Source organism: Corvus moneduloides, chromosome 17 (genome assembly GCF_009650955.1).
Source record: "Corvus moneduloides isolate bCorMon1 chromosome 17, bCorMon1.pri, whole genome shotgun sequence".
NCBI lineage: Eukaryota > Metazoa > Chordata > Aves > Passeriformes > Corvidae > Corvus > Corvus moneduloides.
Genome location: NC_045492.1, coordinates 254,717 through 279,060, shown reverse-complemented (window position 1 = coordinate 279,060; position 24,344 = coordinate 254,717). Strand labels below are relative to the sequence as shown.

The 24,344-nt window shown below is 44.9% G+C and overlaps 3 protein-coding genes across 10 annotated transcripts in view; 2 read left to right on the top strand and 1 right to left on the bottom strand.

The window, feature by feature from the left end:
• Nucleotides 1–3,584, top strand: part of RBM39 (RNA binding motif protein 39) — a 29,123-nt gene extending 25,539 nt beyond the window's left edge. For 6 of the 8 annotated variants that reach the window (XM_032127064.1, XM_032127063.1, XM_032127068.1 and 3 more), the window contains 2 exons: nucleotides 2,419–2,497; nucleotides 2,586–3,584. In XM_032127064.1, the coding sequence (XP_031982955.1) occupies nucleotides 2,419–2,497; nucleotides 2,586–2,686 (180 nt within the window). In that variant the 3' untranslated portion in view covers nucleotides 2,687–3,584. The remainder of the gene's footprint in view (nucleotides 1–2,418; nucleotides 2,498–2,585) is intronic. The other 2 variants (XR_004243516.1, XR_004243517.1) reach the window with 1 other exon arrangement.
• A 1,422-nt stretch (nucleotides 3,585–5,006) lies between these two features.
• ROMO1 (reactive oxygen species modulator 1) lies at nucleotides 5,007–7,526 on the bottom strand. The gene is made up of 3 exons (XM_032127070.1): nucleotides 7,443–7,526; nucleotides 6,754–6,884; nucleotides 5,007–5,197 (listed from the first exon to the last, which is right to left on the bottom strand). Exons 2-3 carry the CDS (start codon nucleotides 6,882–6,884, stop codon nucleotides 5,089–5,091), a joined length of 240 nt encoding a protein of 79 aa, XP_031982961.1. The 5' UTR covers nucleotides 7,443–7,526; the 3' UTR covers nucleotides 5,007–5,088.
• NFS1 (NFS1 cysteine desulfurase) lies at nucleotides 7,513–22,036 on the top strand. The gene is made up of 13 exons (XM_032127069.1): nucleotides 7,513–7,692; nucleotides 7,790–7,857; nucleotides 8,599–8,715; nucleotides 10,114–10,197; nucleotides 10,867–11,019; nucleotides 11,945–12,038; nucleotides 14,587–14,721; nucleotides 16,093–16,250; nucleotides 17,648–17,753; nucleotides 17,920–18,001; nucleotides 19,323–19,406; nucleotides 19,534–19,623; nucleotides 20,262–22,036. Exons 1-13 carry the CDS (start codon nucleotides 7,548–7,550, stop codon nucleotides 20,323–20,325), a joined length of 1,380 nt encoding a protein of 459 aa, XP_031982960.1. The 5' UTR covers nucleotides 7,513–7,547; the 3' UTR covers nucleotides 20,326–22,036.
• Nucleotides 22,037–24,344: the final 2,308 nt, after the last annotated feature.

Sequence of the window (24,344 nt, the reverse complement as noted above, 5' to 3'; positions counted from 1 at the left end):
GCAGTGACCAGTTCAGGCATTTGGCATTTCCCTTAAGCTCTGCCTTTCCCACAAGTCATGGACTTCAGTTTCCTCTTTCTAGAGCACAGGCTTCAGCAGAAAGGGCCCTTGTTCCAAGAAAATTACGGTGTGCAGGTAAATGTGTGCGTCATCCCATGCTTAGGAACAGTTGTGGTCACTCATGGCGTTAAAGCCTTGTAGTGGGCAGTCTGAGGGCCTGGAGTTACAACAGGGAAGAGGAAGACTGCTGCTGCTGACTGAATTTCAGATTCATACCTGGGTCTTAAACAGGTGAATATATTTTTCTTCTGACTTCAACGTGTTTACATAATCCCCAGACTGGTTACCTCTTCTCTGTATTTCAGCTCTTAGAACATAAAAACTCTGGAAGGTCTGTAAATAGATTAACCATCTTGAACCCTTTTTTTAAAGAATTCACAGCCCAAATAGAAGTTCAGTCTTCATATGGTTTCACAGTTAGATTAATTTCTACCTATCAGACCCTAAAAGTATCCTCTTGTGTTCCATGCTGTGGTACAAGGCCGAAACGTATATTCTGGTTGGTGTGCTTAAGGTGGGATTGTTCTGCCCTGGCGATGCACTTGGCACTCACCAATCATCACTGTCTTGTGCAGGTGCCCCAATGTCACTGAAACCCTTTCTTGTGGGTTACAGAGAGGGTTAGATAGGAGCTGCAGTCTAGCTCATAAAACAAGATGCCACCTTCCCTGGCATCTTGTAGTCTTCAAGATCACAGCTGTGATCTTGTACTGTTGGACTGATGAGAGGCAGAAACCTTGCCCACAATGTGTTTGTTACTTAGAGAAAATGAAGTGTTCTTTGACAGAAAAAAACTCAAAACAACCAACAACCCAGAACACTTCCTCCAAAAAAATTCCCCAACAATCCAACACAAAAAAATCACCACACAACCGCCCAAAAAACCACCACCCCCAAAACCACACCAGCCCTCAAGATACCTCACATAGGTTCTGAGCACATGGAGCTGGAAAATTGTTTCACCTTAGCAAGTGGATTTAAAAGAAGAAACTACAAGCTACTATGTAATGAGTTAATGTTTCATAAAAAATGAAATCTGTTTTGTTACAGTAACACTGCGGTGACCCAGATATAAAATACGTACTGATACAGTTTCCATTGTACCACTCTGTTTTCCAGGCTTAGATTCTGGGCGTGTTCAGAGCGCTGTCCCAGACAAGATTTTCATGCTGAGGGCTGTTGGGTTGGCTATGAGGGTGTGATTTGTTGTGGATGAAACAGTTCCAGTCCCAGCTGAGTGCATGGCTCATGTACCGCACCTATCTGCGTTGCTGAGTGTTCAGGAAAAGCACAGCTTTGCTGCACCTCATTTGGGCATTTAAACAGCTTGGGTCCCTTTGCAGGGGGAGGCTGAGAGCAGAGCTCTGTGTGTTTATTGATTGCTTAGTGCCTTAATCACCAGCCCCTAAGTTCAGGTTCACCCCATGAGAAGGGGATGAATTAGATTGCAGTGGGAAGAGTTAATACAGACTGACTAAAACTGCTAAGGGGAAGGCTGGAGTCTGTTTCTTAATATACTATTTTCCTGAAAAATCTGTATCAGCTAGACTTGGTCTGCTTGGGTATTACTGATGGTCTATTTTTAAGCAGGCAGCCAGAAAAATGACACACATTACTGCGTGTCTTGAAGTTGTTGGATGTGACTGTTGCAGTTCTCTGGATTAGGGAGGCACAGTGCTTGATGTGCAGATGGGAAACTCCAGGTGTCTCTGGTGAAGTTCGAAGATCAGTCTGTCATTCACCTTGGGAACCATCTCAGGCTCTTCCTGCCCTGCTGGGATGGGATTTTTCCCTTTGCCTCTGTTCTTTTTCAAGTAACGACAGACATGCTGATGTTCATGTAGAATTTTTATGGTATCAGTCTCCCTTGAAGTGCTGCTTGTCCTTCCTGTCTGGGGGAGTAGGGAGTGCTTGGTTTTTGTGGGATCCAGGCTGTGAGCTTGCATGTTGAGTGAAGCATATGTGGTTCAGGTTAGTGGCTTTTATAGACCTTGGCAGCTGGGCTGCCATGGGGGCAGCCAGACCCCTTGTGCTCTTCTCTTTCTCATGGTGTTAGTGATTGGGAGCCTTTAGATCCCTTCCCTAAAAGGCGCTCAGGAGCAGATCAGCCATCCATGGCTCAGTGATTGCAGATCAAGCACATGTTTAGGCTGTCTTGCAAAATCATGTTTAGAAAAATTGAATACTGCAACAACTGCCACAGTGGGGTAGTGCCTGCCAGTACCACTGTCCCCTTCTCTTGTGCTCATTCTGTGTTACTGATTGATGCCAGCGGATGCCTGATGGAGCGGGTGTGCCTCTGTCACAGCCAGGTCCAGGGTCCCAACTCCTCACAGGCTGCACTGTTGTGTCTTGCAGGGCAATGTGTATGTCAAATGTCCCTCCATCGCTGCTGCCATCGCGGCTGTCAATGCGTTGCATGGGAGGTGGTTCGCAGGTGAGTGTTCCCTGTACCCGCCTACATTTAGTCATCTGTTACAGAAATGACCAAATACTGATTTTTTACTTTTTCCTCTTGTGATTAGGTAAAATGATTACAGCAGCGTATGTACCTCTTCCAACATACCACAGCCTTTTCCCAGACTCCATGACTGCAACCCAACTACTGGTTCCTGTTCGACGATGAAGATTAATTTAGTCAGTTTTGTACATAGGTATTTTTTGGAGGAAGATTGAGTTATCTTTTATTTAGATAAAACTAAAGGAAAGGATTTAATGATTTAATGTCATTTTGTGTACACTTCCTGCTATCTTTAAAAATAAAATGAAGTAAGCAGAAATGCAGTGTGTTCATTCTCCCTAACTAGCATTTCCACTGTATACAAAGCTGTTGACTTCTTGTTCTGCCTTGTAATTCTTGTACATTGACAAAGGTGATCTGTAGGAACTGAGAAGTAGCTCATAGATAACAAGTACTCTGTAAAAGGCAGATGGGACATAATGACATTTTTAATGTTTCATGAGCCTTTCTTTTAATGCAGCAAAGACATTTTACATTTCACTAAATGTGAGTGATCTGCTCAAGGGTAATATCAGAGAGAGACTGGATGAAGGGACATATTTAGTGTTTTGTATAAATGGAAAATCCAAAAACCTGATGCTGACTGCAGACAGCTACTCAGCTTGCTTTGTGCTCAATAATTGGTAAGAATAGAAGGATTGAAGGGTTTTATTTCTTGATGGTAACTTTTGATTATTGTATCTGTAAAAGTTTCTTTGTAAATACTGTGAGGTGTGTCTAAGTTTCCAAACAAAACATCTCTGCATTTCCGGTTGAGTTTTCATGTGTGCAGTGGGGCAGAGCTGAAGGATTTCAGCCAAGTCTGAAAATGGGTAGGAAATACAGAAACATGTTTTGTTCTGGTTGCATATAATCTTTGCTCTTTTTAAGCTCTGTGAGCTCTGAAATATATTTTTGGGTTACTTCAGTGTGTTTGACAAGACAGCTTGATATTTCTATCAAAGACTTTCATATTGCAACAATCTTTGTAAGAACCACTCAAATAAAATTCTCTTAAAAAGGCCTTCATGAAGCTTTATTTCTCTGCTCTCCCAGTGTGATTTAAGCAGTGTGGGCTTAGGCCTGGAGGTGACAGATGCTGTGCAGTACCAGATGTCTGGGATCCCACTGTACAGTATCCAGGTATACAATGGGATATCATGTGCTCAGAGAGTACATGCAGGAGCTGTTCCCAGCCCCCCGTGCGTGGTTGCTGAGGACCTAGCCACAACTCTTATCTTCCTCAGGCAGCCAGAGATCCGTCCCTCCTGCCCACCTCCACTCCCCCCATTCTTCACACGTCCTGGGGCTGGAGGAGTCAGTTACATTGGCTTTCAGTCTGGGTTCTAGAGGGAGCCTGCCCCTGTGCTTTGCCCTTTCAATCCCTGGCCTTTTTAACCACTAAGAAAAGCTGTTTGACCAAGGCAGAGAGTAGGGAGAACAGAACATTCCTCGGGGGTGGGCGAAGGTGGGGCAGGCAGCAATGCTGCTGGTGTTCCCATGGTGGTGTGGGGAGAGGACGTGCTCTGCAGCCCCTGGGGCTGTAGCTGTGCCTGAGCTGCAGTGAGGCAAGGGCCTGTCCTTAATCAAGGAACTGGGAGCAGGCAAAAGGCAAAGGTGGAGAGGGGCTGGGAATATACTACAGCAGGATCTTGGGAAGAGTAACACAGCTGAAGAAGTAAAGCTGCTCTCTAGGTGTGCTTGACCTGAGAACAGGCTTTGAGTGGTGAATTTGTGTTTCTGCCTTAAAAATGGGAAAAGGCACTTGTACCAGGTGCTGGTTGAGGTAGTGCTGCTGCTCATGTGTCTCCCTTAACTAAAGGAGGAGCAGAGAGAGGCCTTGTTTCAAAAAGCAAGTAATGGAAGAGTACACCACCAACAACCCTTTCCTAGGTCAGGTGTAGGCAGTGCTTCTGGGGCTGCTGAGTTGCAGGAGTGATTCCCCCTGCTCTCCTGGGGGAGTGCTGACCACCTTGTAGGGCTGCTAAAACAGAATGTAGGAAAAGGCTCTGTTTCTGGGAGTACAGCTCTTATGGGACCTGCCTGAATCCTGGGCCCCCTTACTCTGTTGGGGGCATCTGCCCCATGACACCTGGAACTCAGAAATGGGGCCACCTTCAAGCCACCTATTTTTGCAAGAGGAGAGAAACTTGATCATTAGTCTGAACTACCCACCATCTAACTTTCCTAGACTCAGGAATGCATGAGGACCCCAGAGCAGCTCCACATCCACATGGGAATGTGAGCTGCCCAAGTGCCAAAGGGAGAAACTTGTGTGGTGTACTTATATCTGTAAAACAGGACCTTTAATGTAGTAAAAATGATTATTAATTCTCATTGTTTTGGGAGTAAGAGATGGGAGGAAAGTAGAAATTTTGTAAAAAGCATGCTTACAATCAGCAGAGCACAGAGGGTAGGACTGTGCTGTTTCACGAAGAGCTCTCACTTCAGGTGTCTAAAGATTTTATTATCATACAGAGGAGGAATGGCTGGGTGGGGGCACTCTGGGATAAATCCCAAACTCCAGGTTAGCAGCGTATTCCCATACCAATGGCCATGAATGTCCCAAATGTCCCACCGCTTTGCATCATCGTTTTGCCAACTCCACCCATCAGCTCTCGTCCTCTCATGCCAATCCTGAGATAAAGAAAACCACAGGGATTATATAAAAGCTGAAACCTGACAGGTCACAGACATGCACCCGAAAACATCTGAGACAATCAGCTCATGGTTGCAAATTGTATACTTCTTCAGTCTAAATCTGGGCAATTGTACAGAGACTGGCTGCAGTGCCCTGCACTACTGCAGGGGCTCTTGGGTGGCCCTCACCAATGGCCCATGTGTGTTTTTACCTGCAGTGGAACCTTCCTGCCATACCCTTAGCAGGAATAGCTTTGCATCCTGGTCTCCCAAATACCCTTAATACGGGGGGAAAAAAAAGTGCTGTCCCAGTATTTCACTTGCCAGAGTACAAAAAGAGTTGTCTGAGCTGTTGTACTGCATCCTCTCCAGCTGCATTGGCAGTGTTTTTTATACCACCAACTTAAAATTATCTTTCTATTTACTACTGACTCTGTTTTTAATACAGGACACCTGAAAGACCTAGAAACTTCAAAAGGTGTTTCTGTTCTCCAGTTTTCAGTTAACTGAGGTCAGACTGAAACAAAAAGAATTGTTCTGTCTCAAGAAACTCTTGTAGTATTTGGCTTTTAAGCACTGCAGTGACTTTAGGGTCTAAGGAATTTCATGCACTTCATTCTTAAAACATGAGATTTTTCCCTCAAAAGTGGTACAGCAGAAGTATGTGTCATTCAAGTATGACAGAACCACTCTCACTGGTTCTTCTAAATCCCCTAAATCTGCATCCTCTACCAGCATTGTGCTGCTTACAAATACCCTCTGGGAACTGAGAGGGAATGGAAAACTTCAAACTCCCGTTGGATTAGACTTTGTGCCTTTTCCTCCTTCACCTCACTATGAAATCGTTGCCCTCGTTTAATCACAGATAAAAACTATCAAACAGAAAGAGTTCTGCTAAGTATGAAAGAGCTGACTTCAGTGATTCTTTGTCATAGGTGATGTGCAAAGCCAGTCAGCAGTGCCAGAGCAAACACAGAGCAGCAAGCATGGCTTGTTTTCATGTCAGCATGCTGGCAAGCCCCAGGGGAAGGTGGAATAAATCCCCTCTCCGTTGCACAGTGGGACTGTGCCAATACCAGCCACGGCTCTGCAGTTCAGACTCGGGGGTAGTTTGGTAACTTCCTCTGTGCAGGGCATGGGACACGCAAAGGGACCACAATGGAGGCACTGAGAGCTTACAGAGCACCTCAGGAAGCTTTAGGGCCAGGAGAGGGCTGCACATGTATCTGCACAGGCAATTCATCCAGTTTCTCCTGGAGCTGATCCTCCACAGCCTCAGCTTCCCAATGAACCTCCGTTACAAGAGGTAAGAAAAGGTCTGTGAACCTGTGAACTCCCGGCATATGGGGGACCCAGAGGTGATGCCCTGCCAGCACCAGACTCACCTGCTGGAGCCCAGGGCTTACTGCAGTAGCTGGAGTCCCAGACAAAGTTCCACTCATGGGACTGGCACAGGACCAGAACAAATCCCTTCCCAACCCCACAGCACGGCCATTTCTCTCTGGCTATTGCCCTCTCACCACCTGTCTGTGGAAGCCAGTTCCTTGGCGTACCTGAGGCAGGAAAACGTGCCGAACAGCGCTCCTGCAGCCATGCCCACTGCAAAGCCCATCATGAAACCCATCTTTATTCTGTCAAAGCAGCTGGGCTGCGACTGCCCATACGGGCCCACGGTCACAGGCATCTAAAAAAGAAAGGACAATCGATTTACTGCTTTATCTCACAGACTTACATAACCAAACTGCGCTGGCAGGCCGGCCCGTGCAGCTCAGAGCTTCTCGCGCCTACAGCGCTGGAGGTTGTGCTGGCTCCCAGGCTTGTTTCCTTGCTTGTCAGGTAGGAGGGACAAAGAGGGAACGACGGACTCGTTTTCCCCTCAACAAGCTCCTGAGAGCGCCGCTGTGGCTGCCGAAGCTGTTCCGGGGCCTCATATCCTGTGTGCTCTCCAGTCCCCAGTGAGCAGCGCACGCGGCACCTGACCGAGCCTCCGCTACCGGCCCGTCCTCCCCGGCTGCCGCCGGCCTCGGGGACAGAGGAACGGGCAGCGATCCCACCCTTACGGAGACCAAGGCCAGAACGGGGACTCAGCGAAGGGGCTCAGGCCTTGGCCGCCCCGGGAACGGCGGCCATCGCCTGCCACCCGGCGCAAGAGGTCTGGAGGGCGCTCCGGGGTCCTCAGCGCGCGCTTCACCTCGCCAGCACCCCGTCCGTGCCCGGGCCCGGGCCCCCGCCCCGCCCGTACCTCGCTAGGCCGCACCGCGCCTCCGCCTGTCCGGGCCTCGCTTCCGGCGCGCGCCGTGACGTACAGGAAGAGGCGGGCACGGCCGCGCCCCGCCCATCGCGCGCCATGCTGCTGTGGCGGCGCCTGGCGGCCCTGAGGGGCGAGCGAGTCCCGCGGCGGCTCCGGGTGGGGGGACCAGGACCGGGACCGGGACCGGGACCGGGACCGGGATCGGGATCGCGACCGGGATCGGGATCGGGACCGAGATCAGGTAAGGCCGCGGTCGGGCAGAGCCCGTGCCGGGGCAGGGACAACGCCCCCGCTCCCGCCGGCCCCTGACAGCAGCTTTCCCCCTCTTCTCCCCTCAGGGCGAACCGGCGATGGCGGCGGCGCTCTTCGGCCGCTTTACATGGATGTCCAGGCCACCACCCCGCTGGTAAGGGCCGCGCCGAGCATGGGAGGCGGAGCGGGGTCCCCAGACTCCCGGTTCTCTCGCCCGAGCGGTCGCGTGTGTCCCGAGCTGTCGGGGGAACGGAGGCGGCGTTCGGCGCCGGCTGTAGCGGCACAGGCTGTTCCTGTCACCACAGGGCAGTCCGGGCATCCCCCGGAAGGGCTGTAGCTACGCCCGGCAACCCCCTGGACGGCCAGCCCCAGCGCCGCAGGGCGGGAGCGAGGCGGAGCCGCGAAGGGGCTCGCACCGACCCCTGCGGGAGTGGGGACAGCTGCGAGAAGCAGGAAGTGAATTCAACCAAAATACTGATCTGACATTTTTCTTAACATTTTAAGACCTTGTATCCTTTCTGCTCAGAAGAAAGGCCAGATTGGATAGGGCTTGGAGCGGCCTGATCTAGTGCAAAGTGTCCCTGTCCGTGGCAGGGGCGCGGACCAAGATAAGCTTTGAAGTCTCTTCCAACCCAAAGCAGTCTGTGATTCTGTTTTCTCAAATGATGCTGTTCTTCTTTGACCTTTGGTGCAGGTCAGAATTACATGCACAGAACATAATTGCCGAATACTTGTACGTAAGATGTAATAGCCTCAAGTTTCCAAGATCTGGTCTGAGCTAAAGCAAGACACTCTGACAGAAGTGCTGCTGGTCCTGTGGCAGGGAGCGTGTCCAGAGGGAACAGAGATGCTTTCCTTTCAGCTTTTCTAAGGTTGGGTGGTTTTTGTTCCACAGGATCCCAGAGTCCTGGACAGCATGCTCCCATACCTGACAGCCTACTATGGCAACCCGCACTCCAGGACCCACGCATACGGCTGGGAGAGTGAGGCTGCGATGGAGAAGGCGAGGCGGGTGAGTCTTCAGCTCTCCACAGTTGTGTTGGTTTTCCTGCTGCTGAGGAAATTCAGGGTCAAAAGAACCTAAAAAAAAAAAAAAAGCCAAAGAAAAAAACCCCCCTGTTCTCTGTTGGCTGGATTTAGCAGCTTCCTCTTTGCTTAGTAGATTTATTGCTGTACTTTAGTAGATTTATTGCAAGAAAAAATAGAATTATAGAATATTTCAAGTTAAAAGGGACTCACAAGGATCATCAACTCCAACTCTGGCCCTGCACAGGATACTCCAACAATCTCACCATGTGCCTGAGAGCATTGTCCAAACACTACTTGAACTATGGCAGGCTTAAGGCTGCAACCACTTCCTTGGGGAGCCTGTTCCAGTGCCTGACCAGCCTCCGGGTAAAAAAACTTCTTCCTGATATTCAGCCTACATTTCCCCTGACACAGCTCTCTCTGTTCCCTCAGCCCCTGTCAGTGGTCACCAAGAGCAGAGAGCTTCCTCTCTGCTGCCCCTCATGAGGAAGCTGCAGCCCCCAGTGAGGTCTAACCCCCGTCTCCTCCTCTTCAGACTGAAAAAACCAAGTGCCTTCAGCTGTTTGTTTTACAGGCTACCCACTGGGGCCCTTCACCATTTCATGGCTCTCCTCTGGATAACTTCTAATTGTAGTTCTCTAATAACTTCATATCCTTATATAGATTTGCCCCAAACTGTCCCCAGGACTTGGGGTGAGGCCACCCCAGCGCAGAGCAGAGCAGGACAGTCACCCCCTCGCTCGGCTGGCAATGCTGGGCCTGATGTCCCCCAGGACAGGGCTGGCCCTTGGGGCTGCCAGGGCACTGCTGGCTCCTGTTCCACTTGCCCTCAGCCCAGACTCCTAGGTCCCTTTTCATGGTGCTGCTCTCCAGCCTCTTGTTCCCCAGTCTGTCTGGACATCCAGGGTTGTCCAGTCCAAGATGCAGAAGCCAGCACTTGCTCTAACAGTGAGATTAGAGCAACTGAAATGGTAGAAACCAATACTTTAGGCAAAAGTGCCTCAGTATTTTTGGTTTCCTGGAGTCACAAGCATGTTGATGCAGTCATTGGACTAACTCCATATTTTATCATTCTTCTAATCTTAGGTATGGGTATAACTTTTTTTTTTAAGTAATACATAATGGGGTTTTGTCCACTTAAGCTTTTATCTCTTTTATAACAGGTTAATGCTTAATACCACTCTTAATGACTGTGAATTCTTTTTGTATTTTATATTAATGCAGATATAGAGACTATTTGTAGCATAACTTTGTTAAGTACCAGCTGTAATCCCTTTGAGGCTCAAGGGGGTATTCTTGAAAACATTTTGCATGTATTTTGCTGTAGTGAATTCATTGTATGTTTTCTTAACAAGTCAACTTTTTATTTCTTTTTAAACAGCAAGTTGCAGATTTAATAGGAGCTGATTCACGGGAAATTATATTCACCAGTGGTGCAACAGAATCTAATAATATGGCAATTAAGGTAAAAGGTTTATGCCGATTCTTATTTATTATATTAAAATTATGTGTTTAAGAACTGTATGCATCTCTCAACAATATAAATGTTAATATGTTGGAGTAGGTAGCAAATATTTTCATTCCTGGATTTACTTTTTGTGATACTCTGTTACATATGTGGAGGAAATTCATGGATGAATGTTTTGGTGCCCAGGACATGTTTTTGAGGGCAGTGTAAAATATTTGATGTTTATCTTGCATACACCAAATACAATCCTTCTGCTTCTGTAATTAAAATAGTGGACATGCAGATTAGAAACTTTTTTCTGCTGAAGACTAGGTTGTGTATGTAGTATGTGGTTGTTCTTCTCTGCGTTTATGACTCCACTGTAAAAGCTTTCCAAAAAATGCTTTGGTTAATGGCATCTACAGCTTCTATCAATAAACATTTTGGCAGAGTTTTTGAGAAGTGAGATGCTTTGAAAAGCAAGTGCTGATGTAGATATGTAGCATGGATTATGTGTCAGTGCCTTTTAGATTCATGACTTGGGTGAAACAGGAAAGATCCAAATGAATTATATCCAAGTAGTAATTTCTTATTTCAAATCGTTTTGTGTAATGCTTGCTTTCTTCAGTGGTCTAATGCTTGCTTTCTTCAGTGGCCAATTTCTTTTTCATGGACTGTGCCTGACAGGGTGTTGCAAGGTTCTATAAATCCAGAAAAAAGCATATCATTACTACGCAAACAGAGCACAAGTGCGTGTTGGATTCTTGTCGTTCCCTGGAAACAGAAGGTTTTCGTGTCACGTATCTGCCTGTTAAAAAAAATGGGCTCATAGATCTGAAGGTAAGTTGTTACTGACAGAAAGAAACTAAAAATAAAAGAGGTTTTTACTTCAGATTGATGCTCAAGACCTTGTGTCCTTTACATGAAAAAGAGGAAGGTATGATAAATATCACAAAGTAGAATGAGAGTCATAGTTAAATCTGTCAGATCTGGAGAAGGATTTTCTGTTCTGTCTGTTGCCCTACACTTTTTCTCAACCAAAACTTCCACCTTCTATCCCACCATTCAGCTGCTGCTGTGCAGGTGGAGCTGTTGTGTACCCTATAGGGAGCCCAGTACTTGAGGCATTGTTTCAGTGATTACAGTACTTCCTATGTCTGTCCATGAGCCAGCCCTTCTGTGTGTACTGGCTGCAGCCCTGAGATGTAGAAATTGTATGTTTTTAGTTCATCGTTGACATACTGTAGCACGGGGCAGTGACAGTTTTATTCCTAGTCCCTCACCTGCCATGGAGAGCGGTGGTGTGTGTGATGGGTCCGAGGGATCAGCCTGTGGGCACAACAATGAGTTGTGTTTTCTGAGCATTTGCTGCAGAAGTGATGTGACCTTTCTATAAAGTGCCATTCCTTTAAAGCCAGCTGAAAGAAGAGGCTTAAGCTGTTCTGTGGGTGGTTAATTCATTAAAGAAAATAGTTCAGAGAAATGTACAGGATATAGTGAAGCCTGTTGAGACTTGATTTAATCAAGTGGGGTGGCAGGTGCATCGAAGGGTTAGGACATGCACAAATGCAATTAATCCACTCCTCTTCCTACAGGCATTTAATGTTCACATGGGTTAGTGTTCTCCCCACGGCTGTTTGTCAGAACCCCAGGTGTTTGTTGTGAATGAGGGACTGTTGGTTGAGTTGCTGGCAAATTGAAGATGTGCACAGGAATCTTGCTTCTCTGTTAGTCACGATTTTTGTCCCTCTGAACCTTTCACCAGGAGCTGGAGGCTGCGTTCCAGGCAGATACAAGTTTGGTTTCTGTGATGACTGTAAATAATGAAATAGGAGTAAAGCAGCCAATTCATGACATTGGTAAGTACACTGTGGCTTCCAGATGCCATCTAAGGTTGCTTCTGCTTCATTTTAGTTAATGTTTTCATCCCCAAATGGTACTGATGCAAAAGATTAGGTGTAATATAGCTAAGGAAAAATTACTAACATAAATATTTTAAAATAAAAAATGTAATATAAATAAATAATACTGCGGTCCAAATAAAAACTGATTTCAAAAGGGAAATGAGAATGAAATTCAGTACCCTTATGGTGAGCATTGCAGCAATCATTGCTCTGGATGGATCAGCTGCAATTCATTGGACTGTATGATGGATGAAAAAATTGCACAGAATAACTGGCCAAAATTGAGCTTATATACTGTAACAATTTCTTGAGCACTCGTAGTGTTTAAGAGAAGAAATGTGCAGGATTTGGAGTGGGAGAGGATGGTGAACACCACACTTAGACAATCATTCCCCCAGTATTGTCATATATAGTCATGAACAATTCCTTTGTAGGCCAAAAGGCCACTGAAGAGCTACGCTTCTGGAACAGGAGGCAGGGAGAGGGTGAGCCAGGCTCTGAGCTGGCAGGTGGAGTGACGGGGACCTCAGAGCAGATGAAGGGAGGCCCTGGAGAACCACGGTTGGTGGAGCAAGCAGGGTGAGCGGGTGCCTACATAGGCAGGTCCCTGGATCCCAGGTGATTTGTTGATAAAGTTTTCTGTGACAGTAACAAAACATATACACATACCCTTTCTGTCCTGGTTTTATCCCATCTGGCAACCAAGCACCTGGCAGCCACTCACTCCCTCCCCCACCAGCACAATCAGGGAGACAACTGGAATGGTAAAAGCTAGGAAACTCATGGGTTGAGATAAAGACAGTTTAATATGGAAAGCAAAAACCATACACACAAGCAAAGAATTCTGTACTGCTTCCCATGCGCAGGCAGGTGTTCATCCATCTCCAGGAGAGCAGGGCCCCATCCCATGCAGTGGTGACTTGGGAAGACAAACACCATCACTCCAAACGTCTCCCCCTTCCACCTTCTTCCTCCCAGCTTTCTATAGTGAAAGCAGATGACATATGTCATATGGTTTGGAATATCCCTTCGGTAAGTTTGGGTCACCTGTCCTGGCTGTATCTCCTCCCAGCCTCCCATGCACCGCCAGCCCCCTCGCCAGCATGGCCGTACGAGGGGCAGAAGAGGCCTTGGCTCTGTGTAAGCCCTGCTCAGCAATAACAAAAACATCTCTCTATTATCACCTCTGTGTTCAGCACAAATCCAAATACAGCCCTATTCTAGCCATTGTGAAGGAAGTTGGCTCTACCCCAGCCAAAACCAGCACACCTTCATATTCAAGATATCCTTTCATAAGATGTTGGAGTTTTTAGACAGTATTTTGGCTTTGTCTCTGTTCTGAAGTACATACTCTGGAGGATATTGTTTTCTTAGGCTGTGGCAGGCATCTTGTTGTGCACCTGATTTTCCTCTTGCTTAGCTGCTGCATTTATTTTTTTCTTCATTAAGCTCAAAGCAGCATTTTTCCCAAGGTTTTTCAAGGTTCCGTTTCTTCATTGACAAGCATTTGACCATCAGTGAGTTGCTTATAGGCCCGAGGACTCTTTTTTTCGTCCTGTGCTTATATTGTCAAGGCCCTTACTATGGTCCCATGTTTAAATGCCAGAGACAGCTGGTGCCAGCTCTAGTTCCCCCAGTATGTTCTCATAACACCTTTATAACAGGTCCAACAGGCCAGGCCCTGGAGCCTGAGGCCCTGTTACCATGTGGCCTGATACTACTGCCTGTGGCCTGACCTTGCTGGACCACAGGAGGACTACTTATCCTGTGAAGTATCATGTTGAACCTCTTGTGCAGAGGAGAGGTTTCGGATGCAGCTGTGCAGATTCTGTGGAAGATGCACTGTGATTTTTTGATAACAAAAATAAATAATATTTATGTTTACTGCCCATGAACAATACCTTACTTTGTTCCTTCGTATATTTTAGCCTGGTGACAGGCTCAGCTGATTTCAGGTAGTAGTAATAAGTGTGTGTGTGAAAATTCTGAGAATGTTTTTGAAGTTGAGTGTTGGAAAACTTGGAAAATAGAGGAAATGGCATAAAAATACTTGGCAAATACAAATTTGAAAGGAAGGTTGGCTTGTACTGGACATTGAGAAGAAAAAGAATCAAGAAAAAGCAATTCTGTCCAACTGTGGAGTCATTGTTGTGTGGAAACTTTGATGTTCCATGCAACCACTTTTCTTAAACTTGTTAGGTGTGGATTTGGAAATAATATCACTTCTTAACGGTAGAAGACTTCTAAACTTCTCAACTGAAGAAATTCACTGTAGTGTTACCTACCTAAACCTGTGCCAAGGCATCAGCTATAGTAGCCTCTGCCCAGCTTTAGCCACTTCACTGTAAAAGAAACATCACAGCCCTCATTTCTACCTTTGTCACCTCAGCTACCTCAATAACCTACTGTTGTTTTAGATTCACTGATGCTTTAGATCCGTTGTTGGAATCTTTGGGATCATAGTGAAAGCTAATGTGGTTTTGGTTTGGTGTTTTTATTACAGGTGAGATCTGCCGTGCACATAAGGTGTTCTTCCACACGGATGCTGCACAAGCGATTGGTAAAATTCCTATGGATGTCAACAACATGAAAATTGACCTAATGAGCATCAGTGGCCATAAAATTTATGGGCCCAAAGGTACTCACTGAAGTGCTTTATAGGCAATAAATATATGTTTCCATACCTGCCTTAAGGTAACTACACAAGGTATGAAGTCAAACCCGTTTGTCCTAGTGTCAGTTACTTAAGCTGTAGAAAACTGTTCTGAGTGGTGTTGGACAGACTTCAGAGTAGCTCAGGCCCTGCTGCCAGCGTACAGCTGCAGTAAGTGGATCTTCAGTGCTAGATGGGTCGAGGTAGCTTCACTGAAGGAAGAAACAGTGTTGTATAAATGGTGGCAGCATTACAGCAGTGGGGTTTTCAGGAGTCATCTGCTTGATGTGAAGGAGAACTGATGCTGAAATGATTGAAATGAAATCACTTGGTTATAGGGCAAAGTTTAGACCAGAGTGTGACTTGCAACAAGGAGACCAAAAGGTTTGGTGATTTTTTGATTGTTTTCTGCTTCCAGTGGCTTCTTTCCCCTGACTCCATTTTTGCATTTTCTTTGCAGAATGGGGTTTAATATCCAGCTATGCATTTTCTGGTTGACTCACAAATACTAAAAGTCCAGCTATTATTATTGTCATAGTCTATTTAGTTTGTGACAGTGGGTGTTAGCCAGAAAGGCTAACAGGTTCGCTGTATGCTATGTGCTATTTGGAAACAAAAGACAAAATTCTTATTTTTCAACACGTTTTTTTTTCTGCATAAGTTTTGCTGAGGGCTGAAGACATTATATCTGGACAAGGACTAAGTTTTCAACCAGTAACTTTGGACAGATGACAGACATAAATTTTCACAATTTGTTATGCCTGGAAGTTGCAACTGTTCTTCCTGTGGTGACAGTCACTCCTTAAGTGTACCAGGGCACTTGAAGACATAAAAATTTCTAGGTGAGGAGAGTGTTAAACTGACTGGCTATCAAAACTGGCTCATCTAATCCACCCACTGAAAATTGTTGGCACTGATAAGTCTTCCTAATGAGAAGAAAGGGAGAGGACTCCTGGGACTGGTGCTGGCCTAGTAATCCAGGGAAAGAATTTGGAAGTCAGTAAGAGAACATTAGTGAATGCACATAAAAACTTCCGTGCAAAGGGATGAACTTCAGCTGTGTACAGGAATTATGGGAAGGAAGGGAAGTGCTGAGTCCTTGGGTAATTGAAGCACAGTGGAAGAGGCTGAGCTCCCATGACTGAAGCTATGCAAGCCTGAACATGAACACTGGGAACAAACACCATTTCCTAGAAAATGATACTGAACTTGTTCACTTCATTAACTGGACACTCCAGTTAAGAGTCCACATGTGTGTTTGCTGTGGAAATAAGGAATGTTACCAAAGCTTGGAGTCCCTGTTCATAATTTCAGAACTCTGGGCATATGGGTAAAACATCTTTCTTTGTTTCCAAGGAGTTGGTGCTCTCTATGTTCGCCGCCGACCACGCGTCAGGCTAGAACCCCTGCAGAGTGGGGGCGGCCAGGAGAGAGGACTGCGGTCTGGAACTGTGCCCACCCCTCTAGCAGTGGGACTGGGGGCAGCGTGTGACGTGGCACAGCAAGAGATGGAGGTTTGTGCAACAAGATACTTGTCCTGGGTTCCAGAAAATAGTATAACAGCACCATTTAGGTCTTGCATTCCTTACATCTTTTTGCATCCATGTAACTAAATTAAATTTGATTCTCATTTTTAGCATCAATTGAATGTTTTGAGAACTTAAGGGATGTTTTTGGGTAATTGTAAGTTCTTTCTAAAGTTTCTTTTTTCTTGAAGTGGTCTGAATCATAGTTTTCTACAACAAGGCTACAACTGATAGTTTTAGTGAAATACGGCTTTATGTGCTTGTATTCACTTCTGCATTATGCATGTGTATTAACAGCATCTTTGAAATGAATGTTGTGTTTATGTAATGTATATTGAAAAAATAAGACTTCCCAGTCCGTTATTATATGTATTGGACCTATTAAGTATAACTTCGAGTTTACTGCAACTTTGCAACTAAGAATTTCTTTTCTTTTTCCTAGCTTGGACAGTAAAGTTTACTTGCTAGGTCTGGTGTCTGAGCCTCTGTATGCTTCTACACTGGTTTGTGGGCACCAATGCTTTCCTTACAGCTGGAATGTAAAAATACTTACAGTGACAATGGGATGCGTAGGCCAGACATCTGCACCCAAAGGATCAAGCTTCTTCCCAGGAGACAGGCAGAATTCCACCATCTGAGCTGGTGGTTATGGAAGTTGAGGCTAGAGAATCTGCAGAGTCTGAATTCTGCACAAGCCTCTGATCTGGATTCTCCTCCTTGCCTGGCAGAGTTATGGCATTTTAAAACCAACTGGTGTTGGAGCTAGCCTGGTTTTCTTTTAACTTTTCCAAGTGTAAACAAGCATGAATTGCATGTGTGCATGTGGCTGGTTCTGTGTGCTGAAGCTGATCCCAGACCTTACTGCTTTCTTGGTATAAGTGACCTCATTTTTCAGTCTAGAACAAGACACTGCATGTGGGCAGTTCCCACTGTGCGGGTTACTTACTGTAAAAGCTGAGTTCATAGTAATTTGCAAGTCTATGTCTTTCTGTTGTATGGTTAGAGAGCTCCAGGGAAATAAGAGGCACTTGCCATAATAGGTGCCCTTTCTTGGGTAAAATGCATCATCTTCTGCATTGACTAACTTGTCTTTAAACACAGAGAATTCAGTGCTTTTATGAAAGTCAGTTCAGCAGCTTGTGTATGTAGATCTTTCTGATCGGTTTGAAACATTTGTGAAGACTGAGCTAGCTTGGAGCTGAGTGGTTATTCTCTTTTAAAACTAAGTGTCTAAAAAGTGTGTAAAGCAGGCAAAGTTTGACAGTTTAAGTTTCAGCTGTGTTCTTTCCCTTAATTCTGCTTGCAGCTGGTGACACAAAGCAGTTTGAGTGAGGTCAGACTGTACACTGTTTATTATTTGTGTCTTTTCTGGTTTCTCTGCTTAGTATGACCATAAGCGAATCTCACAACTGGCAGAACGACTGGTTACAAAAATAATGAGTGAAGTTCCTGATGTGGTGATGAATGGAGACCAAGAGCACCGCTATCCAGGTAACTCAAGCAAAATTCTGAGCCTGTTAGTACTGTCTGGCTCCTTGGTGTTAATGGCTGTGGCTGAATTATGCACTTGAGCACATGATGCAAGTCCTGCCTTGCAGGGGACAACTGAGATTTTAGTTGATGGTTTCTTTTTTCTATTTCATTTATTTGTATGTAGGATGCATCAATTTATCTTTTGCTTATGTGGAAGGGGAGAGTCTTCTGATGGCTCTGAAAGATGTGGCTCTGTCTTCAGGAAGGTAGGTGGAATGTATAGGAAGGATAGCAATGTATTTTTGAGAGAAAATAGCTTCTGCTAATGAAGGTAAAAGCTAAGGAATAGTCTCCTCTGAATATTTGCATATTCAGTTAATGAGTCAGACTGGCATTGATTACATTCTAAGGTGGTGTTTAAGTGACACATTTCAACTGAAGGTCAAATTTACTTATCCTGGAAGAAAAAAAACCAAACAAAACCACAAACAAAACCAAACACAAACCAAACAACAAAAAAATCCTAACAAAAAGACCTCCACAAAGCCACAAAAACTAGCCCAGAAATTCCTACCTACTGGCCTTGCAAACTGGTTATTTGAGTAGCCTCAACTTGTACTGGTGACACTTCAATTCTAAAGGCCACCAACATTTGAGCAGCTTCTGTCCTTTGGCAGGTTTTAACTGCAATTAGTGAGGCTAGGCATGTATCTGAATTAAGTCAGCTCATAATTCCTGTGTTAAATGCAAAAGCAAGAAAGAAAATGACGTGCTTTTATGGAGCTCTTCTGACTACAGGAGTGACAAGACAAACTTGATGTTTATGATGAAATGAATGGAGTGTAAGGAGGTTCCCCCCTCTTTCCCTCACCTTTGGGAACAAAGTGGTCAGCATAACCTAATTAGAAACTGGTTGGCACTATGAGCAGGAAGAACAAGTCTCCACATGACTGTCTCTGAAGCCAAACACTTCTGTAATGTGAAGATCTTTTCTGAGTGTCTGCTTTGTGCAGTGCGGAGCTGTTTACAGCTCTCCAGCTGGCACTGCGTGTTGCTACCTGTAAAAACTGAGTCGCAGCATGTAACCAGTTCTGTATACTGCTGCAAGGTGGAAGCTCTCTCTACTGACAACTGCAATCATCTTGCTCTGGATCCCTCTGTGCACTGTTTTTCATTTATTTGTTCTGCTGCCAAACAGCAGCTTGTGAAGCCTTTTTTTTTTTTCCCCTTTTATGTTCCTGGTATGTTACCTTCTCTGGATAGTTTTTGTCTTTGTCTTTTTTTAACTACCTCCTAATCTGCATTTCTGCTGCCTCTATGGGGCATTTTGTTTATTCTTGTGTATTATCTGTATTCTCTCTCCTTTCCTTATGCTCCTAATTTATTACTCTCATTTCTCGCTAATGCCTGCCCCTTGTATTCTTTTTTCTTCGGTAGCAGAAATATCACTTTACTTGCTTGTATTCACTTGTGGTTTCTAGGAGGCTGGGGAAGCTGATACAGGTTGTTGTAAAGAGGTAAGTGACCTGTTCTTTGTTGGAAGAGATTAAACAAAAGTCTGACATTTCCCTGCCTTCTCTTTCCCAGTGCTTGCACATCAGCCTCTCTGGAGCCTTCCTATGTTTTGCGGGCAATCGGAACAGATGAAGACTTGGCTCACTCATCTATAAGGTGTGTGGAGTGGTCTGCCCTAATGCTTTCAAATATTTTTCTTTCCTGATAAAAGTAAGTGGTAGATTTGTTCCACCCCCTCCATATGCATGTTATTCAGTTCCTTAATGATTTTCTTTTGGTTTAGGTTTGGTATTGGTCGTTTCACTACAGAAGAAGAAGTAGACTATACAGTGCAGAAGTGCATACAGCACGTGAAGAGGCTGAGAGAAATGAGGTGAGAACACGTGAGGTTGAACACAAAGACTTCTGAGGTGTTATAATCATGGGAAGAATTGGATTTATTTGGTTGAAAGTAATTTTTTGCTTCAAAAATCTGGTGGTGTTTCTCTATATCAGCAGTGTCCCCCAAGTGGGTAGGGGCCTGATTTTAACATTAGTGACAAATTTCTAAGGAAGCAAATCTGACACCAAACCTTTTCCCAGATCCTGCCTTTGTCAGAGGAAGAATATGAGTAGGGCAAGCACATAGGGCAGTACCTAGGAGGTTTTAAGCCAGAGATGGTATTACTGAGTTAATGTATTGATAACTTGTTTTATTCTGGTGAAACTGAAAGACTAGTGACTCATCTGGACAGTGAAAATGCAAGGGTTCAGTCCCAGAGACACCAGTGCTTTATGCTGAAAGTGGGAACAGGAAATGAGGTGGAGCACCTGTCCTCTCACCTCTTGTATTTTGGATTGAGGACACAGGTGAGGGCTGATCACCTGAAGCTCACTGACCTCCAGAAGGGCGAGACAGGCAGATAGATATCTCCTAATTCCTTGTGTCATTGATAAAATTGTCTGTTTAATTATTGTTGATGATGTCCTGTGCATTTTAGCTAGGCCTCATTTTTCTTCTTTTCTTTACAGCCCACTCTGGGAAATGGTGCAGGATGGAATTGACCTCAAAAGCATTAAATGGACTCAGCACTGAGAAAACATTGCTATCTGTGGACTAGATGTGGATTAAAATGCATTTTTCTGTACAGTCTTGAGCAAATTATGCAGCACTTCTGTTTTCTGATGCTTGCAGTTTGAACGGAGAACTACCCTTTCAGACCACAAAATCTAAGAAGCCAAAAATGAAACTAGTCTTTATCGTGGAGAAAGACAGGCTGATGCAACACCCATTGTGTTTCTATTGACACACAGAAATTTATGCTAAAACGTAATTTATTCAGAAATATATTTTCTAATGAGAAAATGAAATCAGCATGTTACTCTCAGGCCAGTGAATCCTGGCAAGAGGTTGCTTCTCAGTGTAACTCATCCCAAGTCACTGCTGTGTTTGCACCACAGACCTGTTGCACATTTGTTCTGTTTGAGGTGGGTATCCTGCAACATTAGCTGGGTTTTGCCTCTCAAATGCCTTGTACTGCAAGAAATTCTCAGATAGGAGGACACTTGGATCTCTAGAGGAAAGAGATGCCTCAGTGTGGCTATGTGCCTTCACAGATAAGTTGTACAATTTTTTTCTGAAGTTGAGTATTTTGGGCTCATTTTCCTTGGTTTTTTTGTGTGTGCATCTTTTGTGTGTGTGTGTGTGTGTGCATTAATCCAAAAGATTCTTCTGTGTTCCAGAGTTTATGATACAATCATGATGCACTTTGCTGTCCCCTCCATTGGGTTTTTTCCATGCAATTTTTTCTCAGTGAGGAAAGAAAACTTGAATGACTGGGGGAGGGGATATGCAGAATATGTCAGCTTTGGAGGCAGCGCCAGTTTTGTGGGAGCATGAGTAGTAGAGGTGGTGGGGAGAGCAGATACAGTGCAACGTCTTAAGGCAGTCTGGGTTTTGGGTTCTTTTTTTTTTTCTTGTCTTTTTTTTCTCCCCTTGTCATGGGATCTTTGCTGTTACTTGGTTTGTCTGTGGGCCCTTGGTTTCTGTCACTGCAGGGAGTCTGCCCAGCTCTGCCTGTGTATTTTGTCTGGAGATAAGAACACCTGGCACTGAAGTTTTCTTTGTTTCACAGACTGCGCTGTCTGACAAGAGATTCGCATGGGAATCCTTTCCCTGCACCTGCTGGGGGAAGTATCTGTTAAAAAGATTTTGATGAGATTAATTCGTATCAGTGTTTCTCCTTTCTTACCTTTGGTGATCTTTCGAGTAAGAAACCGAACCCTGTATGGCAAAGTGCCTTTTTTCAGTGCGTAAACAAAGAGTTCTCAAATTAGTTGTGTTGATTGGTGAATGCTGTGTTAGCTGCTGAATTTGATATACGCCATAGACAGTATGTACACCTTCAGTTTGGGATGGAATCTACCTCGAGGATCAACCATGTTGTGTAAAAGCCGAAGCTGAATCTCACAAGATGGATTGTTTTACAGAAGCTTGTGCATTTTTTATTATTAAGGACAGATGTAGTTGTTTGTAATGCAAAGCTAATCCTTGGTTGTTCTATTTGAAATGACTAGCTTTAGCAGTTTTAATATTGTAGTGCTGGCACCTTATATTTCATCACAACATGTTTAAAACTACCATATGCATAAATATGTTTTAGCGGTGTTGTATGTACTCTTTTTTCATCCTTGGGCCATATATATTTTCTGGATTAACATGCTTTCTCAGCATGTTTTAGAAATACATGTTCATGAATTGTTCTTTGTGTTTTGAGAATGATAAAAAATTACAGATAAGAATTAAACATGGCTACTGTCAGTCTTTTCAGATCCACCTTTCTGGGTGAACCATACAGGACAATCAGTAAGTTGCTGAATTGCAGCTTTCATTAGGCAACAGAGAAGGATAAACTTTTCTGCAAACACTGTTAGAAGTTTGCTGTCACTGAGTTGACATTTGACTTTTGAAGAGTCATTCTTCTCAAACTCAATGCCTGATCTCAGCTAATTTTTTTTTTTTTAACTCAAATAGCTTAAAATGTGGTTATTTTGAAAAAAAGGGAGCCCCACATCTTGAAGATTCTGACCACCTCTTATGTGATAAGATTTAAAATAAAAATTCTACATGTAAAGGTTAGGGAAACTCATTCATATTAGTAACAAATATTTATTTGAAATGTTTATAGGACAAGATGAGGAAAAATGTATAGTGGAGATACTTTCCCCCATGACAGAAAGAAGTAATGCCAAGGATGAACACCTAGCTGTACCGCACTGAATGCAGTAAAGCCATTGAGGGAGGGGAGCTTCAGTCTATCCCACTCTTACCAGCTGGATGCCAATGTATGGTGGTGCATCATCAGGCTGCACCGTGATCTGAAAAATGCTCAAGGCTGATGCCTTCAAGTGGCTACCTGAAAACAGAGGCTAGACAAAAATAAGAGAATAAAAGTAGGTATTTATTTGAAGGGCCTTCAAAGGTACACCCTGGGCAGTCCAAAGGCTACACCCAAGACGGACACTGGGTCATGAGTTCTTCACACTTTTATAAGTTTGGTCCATTTGCATATCAGGGTTAATTCTCCAATTATAATTGCAGTTAATGATGTAATTACCCCAATTTGCCCCTACTCTTCTCAGGCTTTAGTTTACACATTTTGGGGCCTGGAACAATCAAGGTGTCCTTGGAGAGCAAACCTAGAGAGGGTTTGTTATGTCTGACCAGCATGAGAGGACAGCAGCTAACAGGCCACAAAAAACTTCAGAGTTACACACTAGGCAGTACAGGATTTGAAAAATATAAAAGTTAAGACCTAAGGCATCAGGCCTTGGCCTTGATGAACAGCACTTGGGCTCAGCTCCTCTTGAGCTTATCAGAAACATTGCTCCAGGAACTGGTGTTGTCCAATGAGCTCCTGAATTTTTTTTTAACAGCCTTGAAAACTTTTCCTGACTGGCATAATATTCTTGTTCTCCCACTTTCAAAGAGTTTCCGACCCAAAGTGGGGCCAGGATGAAACATTGTTGTGACTAAAGCCCATCTTTTGTGGTCCTATAAACAGTGGCCCTGAGGGAGACCCTTGGGGCTCTCCTGGGCTGCAGCGACCTCCCTGTACTGGGGCCTCTCCAAGCCGGGAACTCTCCCGTTTGCTGCACTGGGAGAATCCCCGGAAGACGGGTCCTGGGCAGATCCCGCACTCTTTGAAGCCACGCCCTTCACTCAGTGAATAATGCAAAAGGCATCTGAAGTGAGTATTTCAGTTAGAACCGTGCACGTGCCTGCAGGCCTGTGATCCTCCTAGCAACAGGGAGAGCTGCTGGGATGGCTCTTGTGACTGGGGAGTTGGATGCAGGCAGGGGAGAAGAGAGGCAGTGTTACTCTCTATGTCAATGGCTAGCAGGAGTGCATGGCGCTCCACCTGGGGATGAATGAGGAACTAAGAATTTAGGTGTCAGGATTAAATGGAGGGCAGGGACAGGTGTCATCACAGTGGGGGTCTGCTACAGGCCACCTGACCGGGAAGATGAGCCAATGAGGGCCATCACAGGCAAATAGGAACGGCCTCATGTTTACAAGCCCTAGTTTTCTTGGAGGAATTCAATCACCCTGACATCTGCTGGGGGGAAAACCCAGCAGGGCACAGGCAATCCCGGAGGTTCTTGGAATACACTGATGTCAACTTCTTTCTCCAAGTATAGAGGAGACAATGAGAAGAGGTGCTATGCCACCTTATTCTCACCAACAAGGACAAGCCAGTGGGGAATGTGAAGCTCAAGGGCAGCCTGGGCTGCACTGACCATGAAATGGTGGAGTTTTAGATCCTTGGGGCAATGACAAGGGTGAGAAGCAAGCTCACTGTGCTGGACTTCAGGAGAGCAGACTTCGGACTCATCAGGGATCTGCTTGATATAGTCCTATGGGATAATGCCCTGGAGGGAAGAGGAGCCCAAGAAAGCTGGTTGATATTCAAGGATCAGCTTTTCTGAACTCAGAAGCAATGCATCCCAACAAAGTCAGGCAGAAACACCAGGAGGCCTGTATGGAACTGACAGAGGAAGTGGCTAAATGCAATTAATCAATTTGAGAAGTCGTGGCAGTCTGGTGAAGTTTTC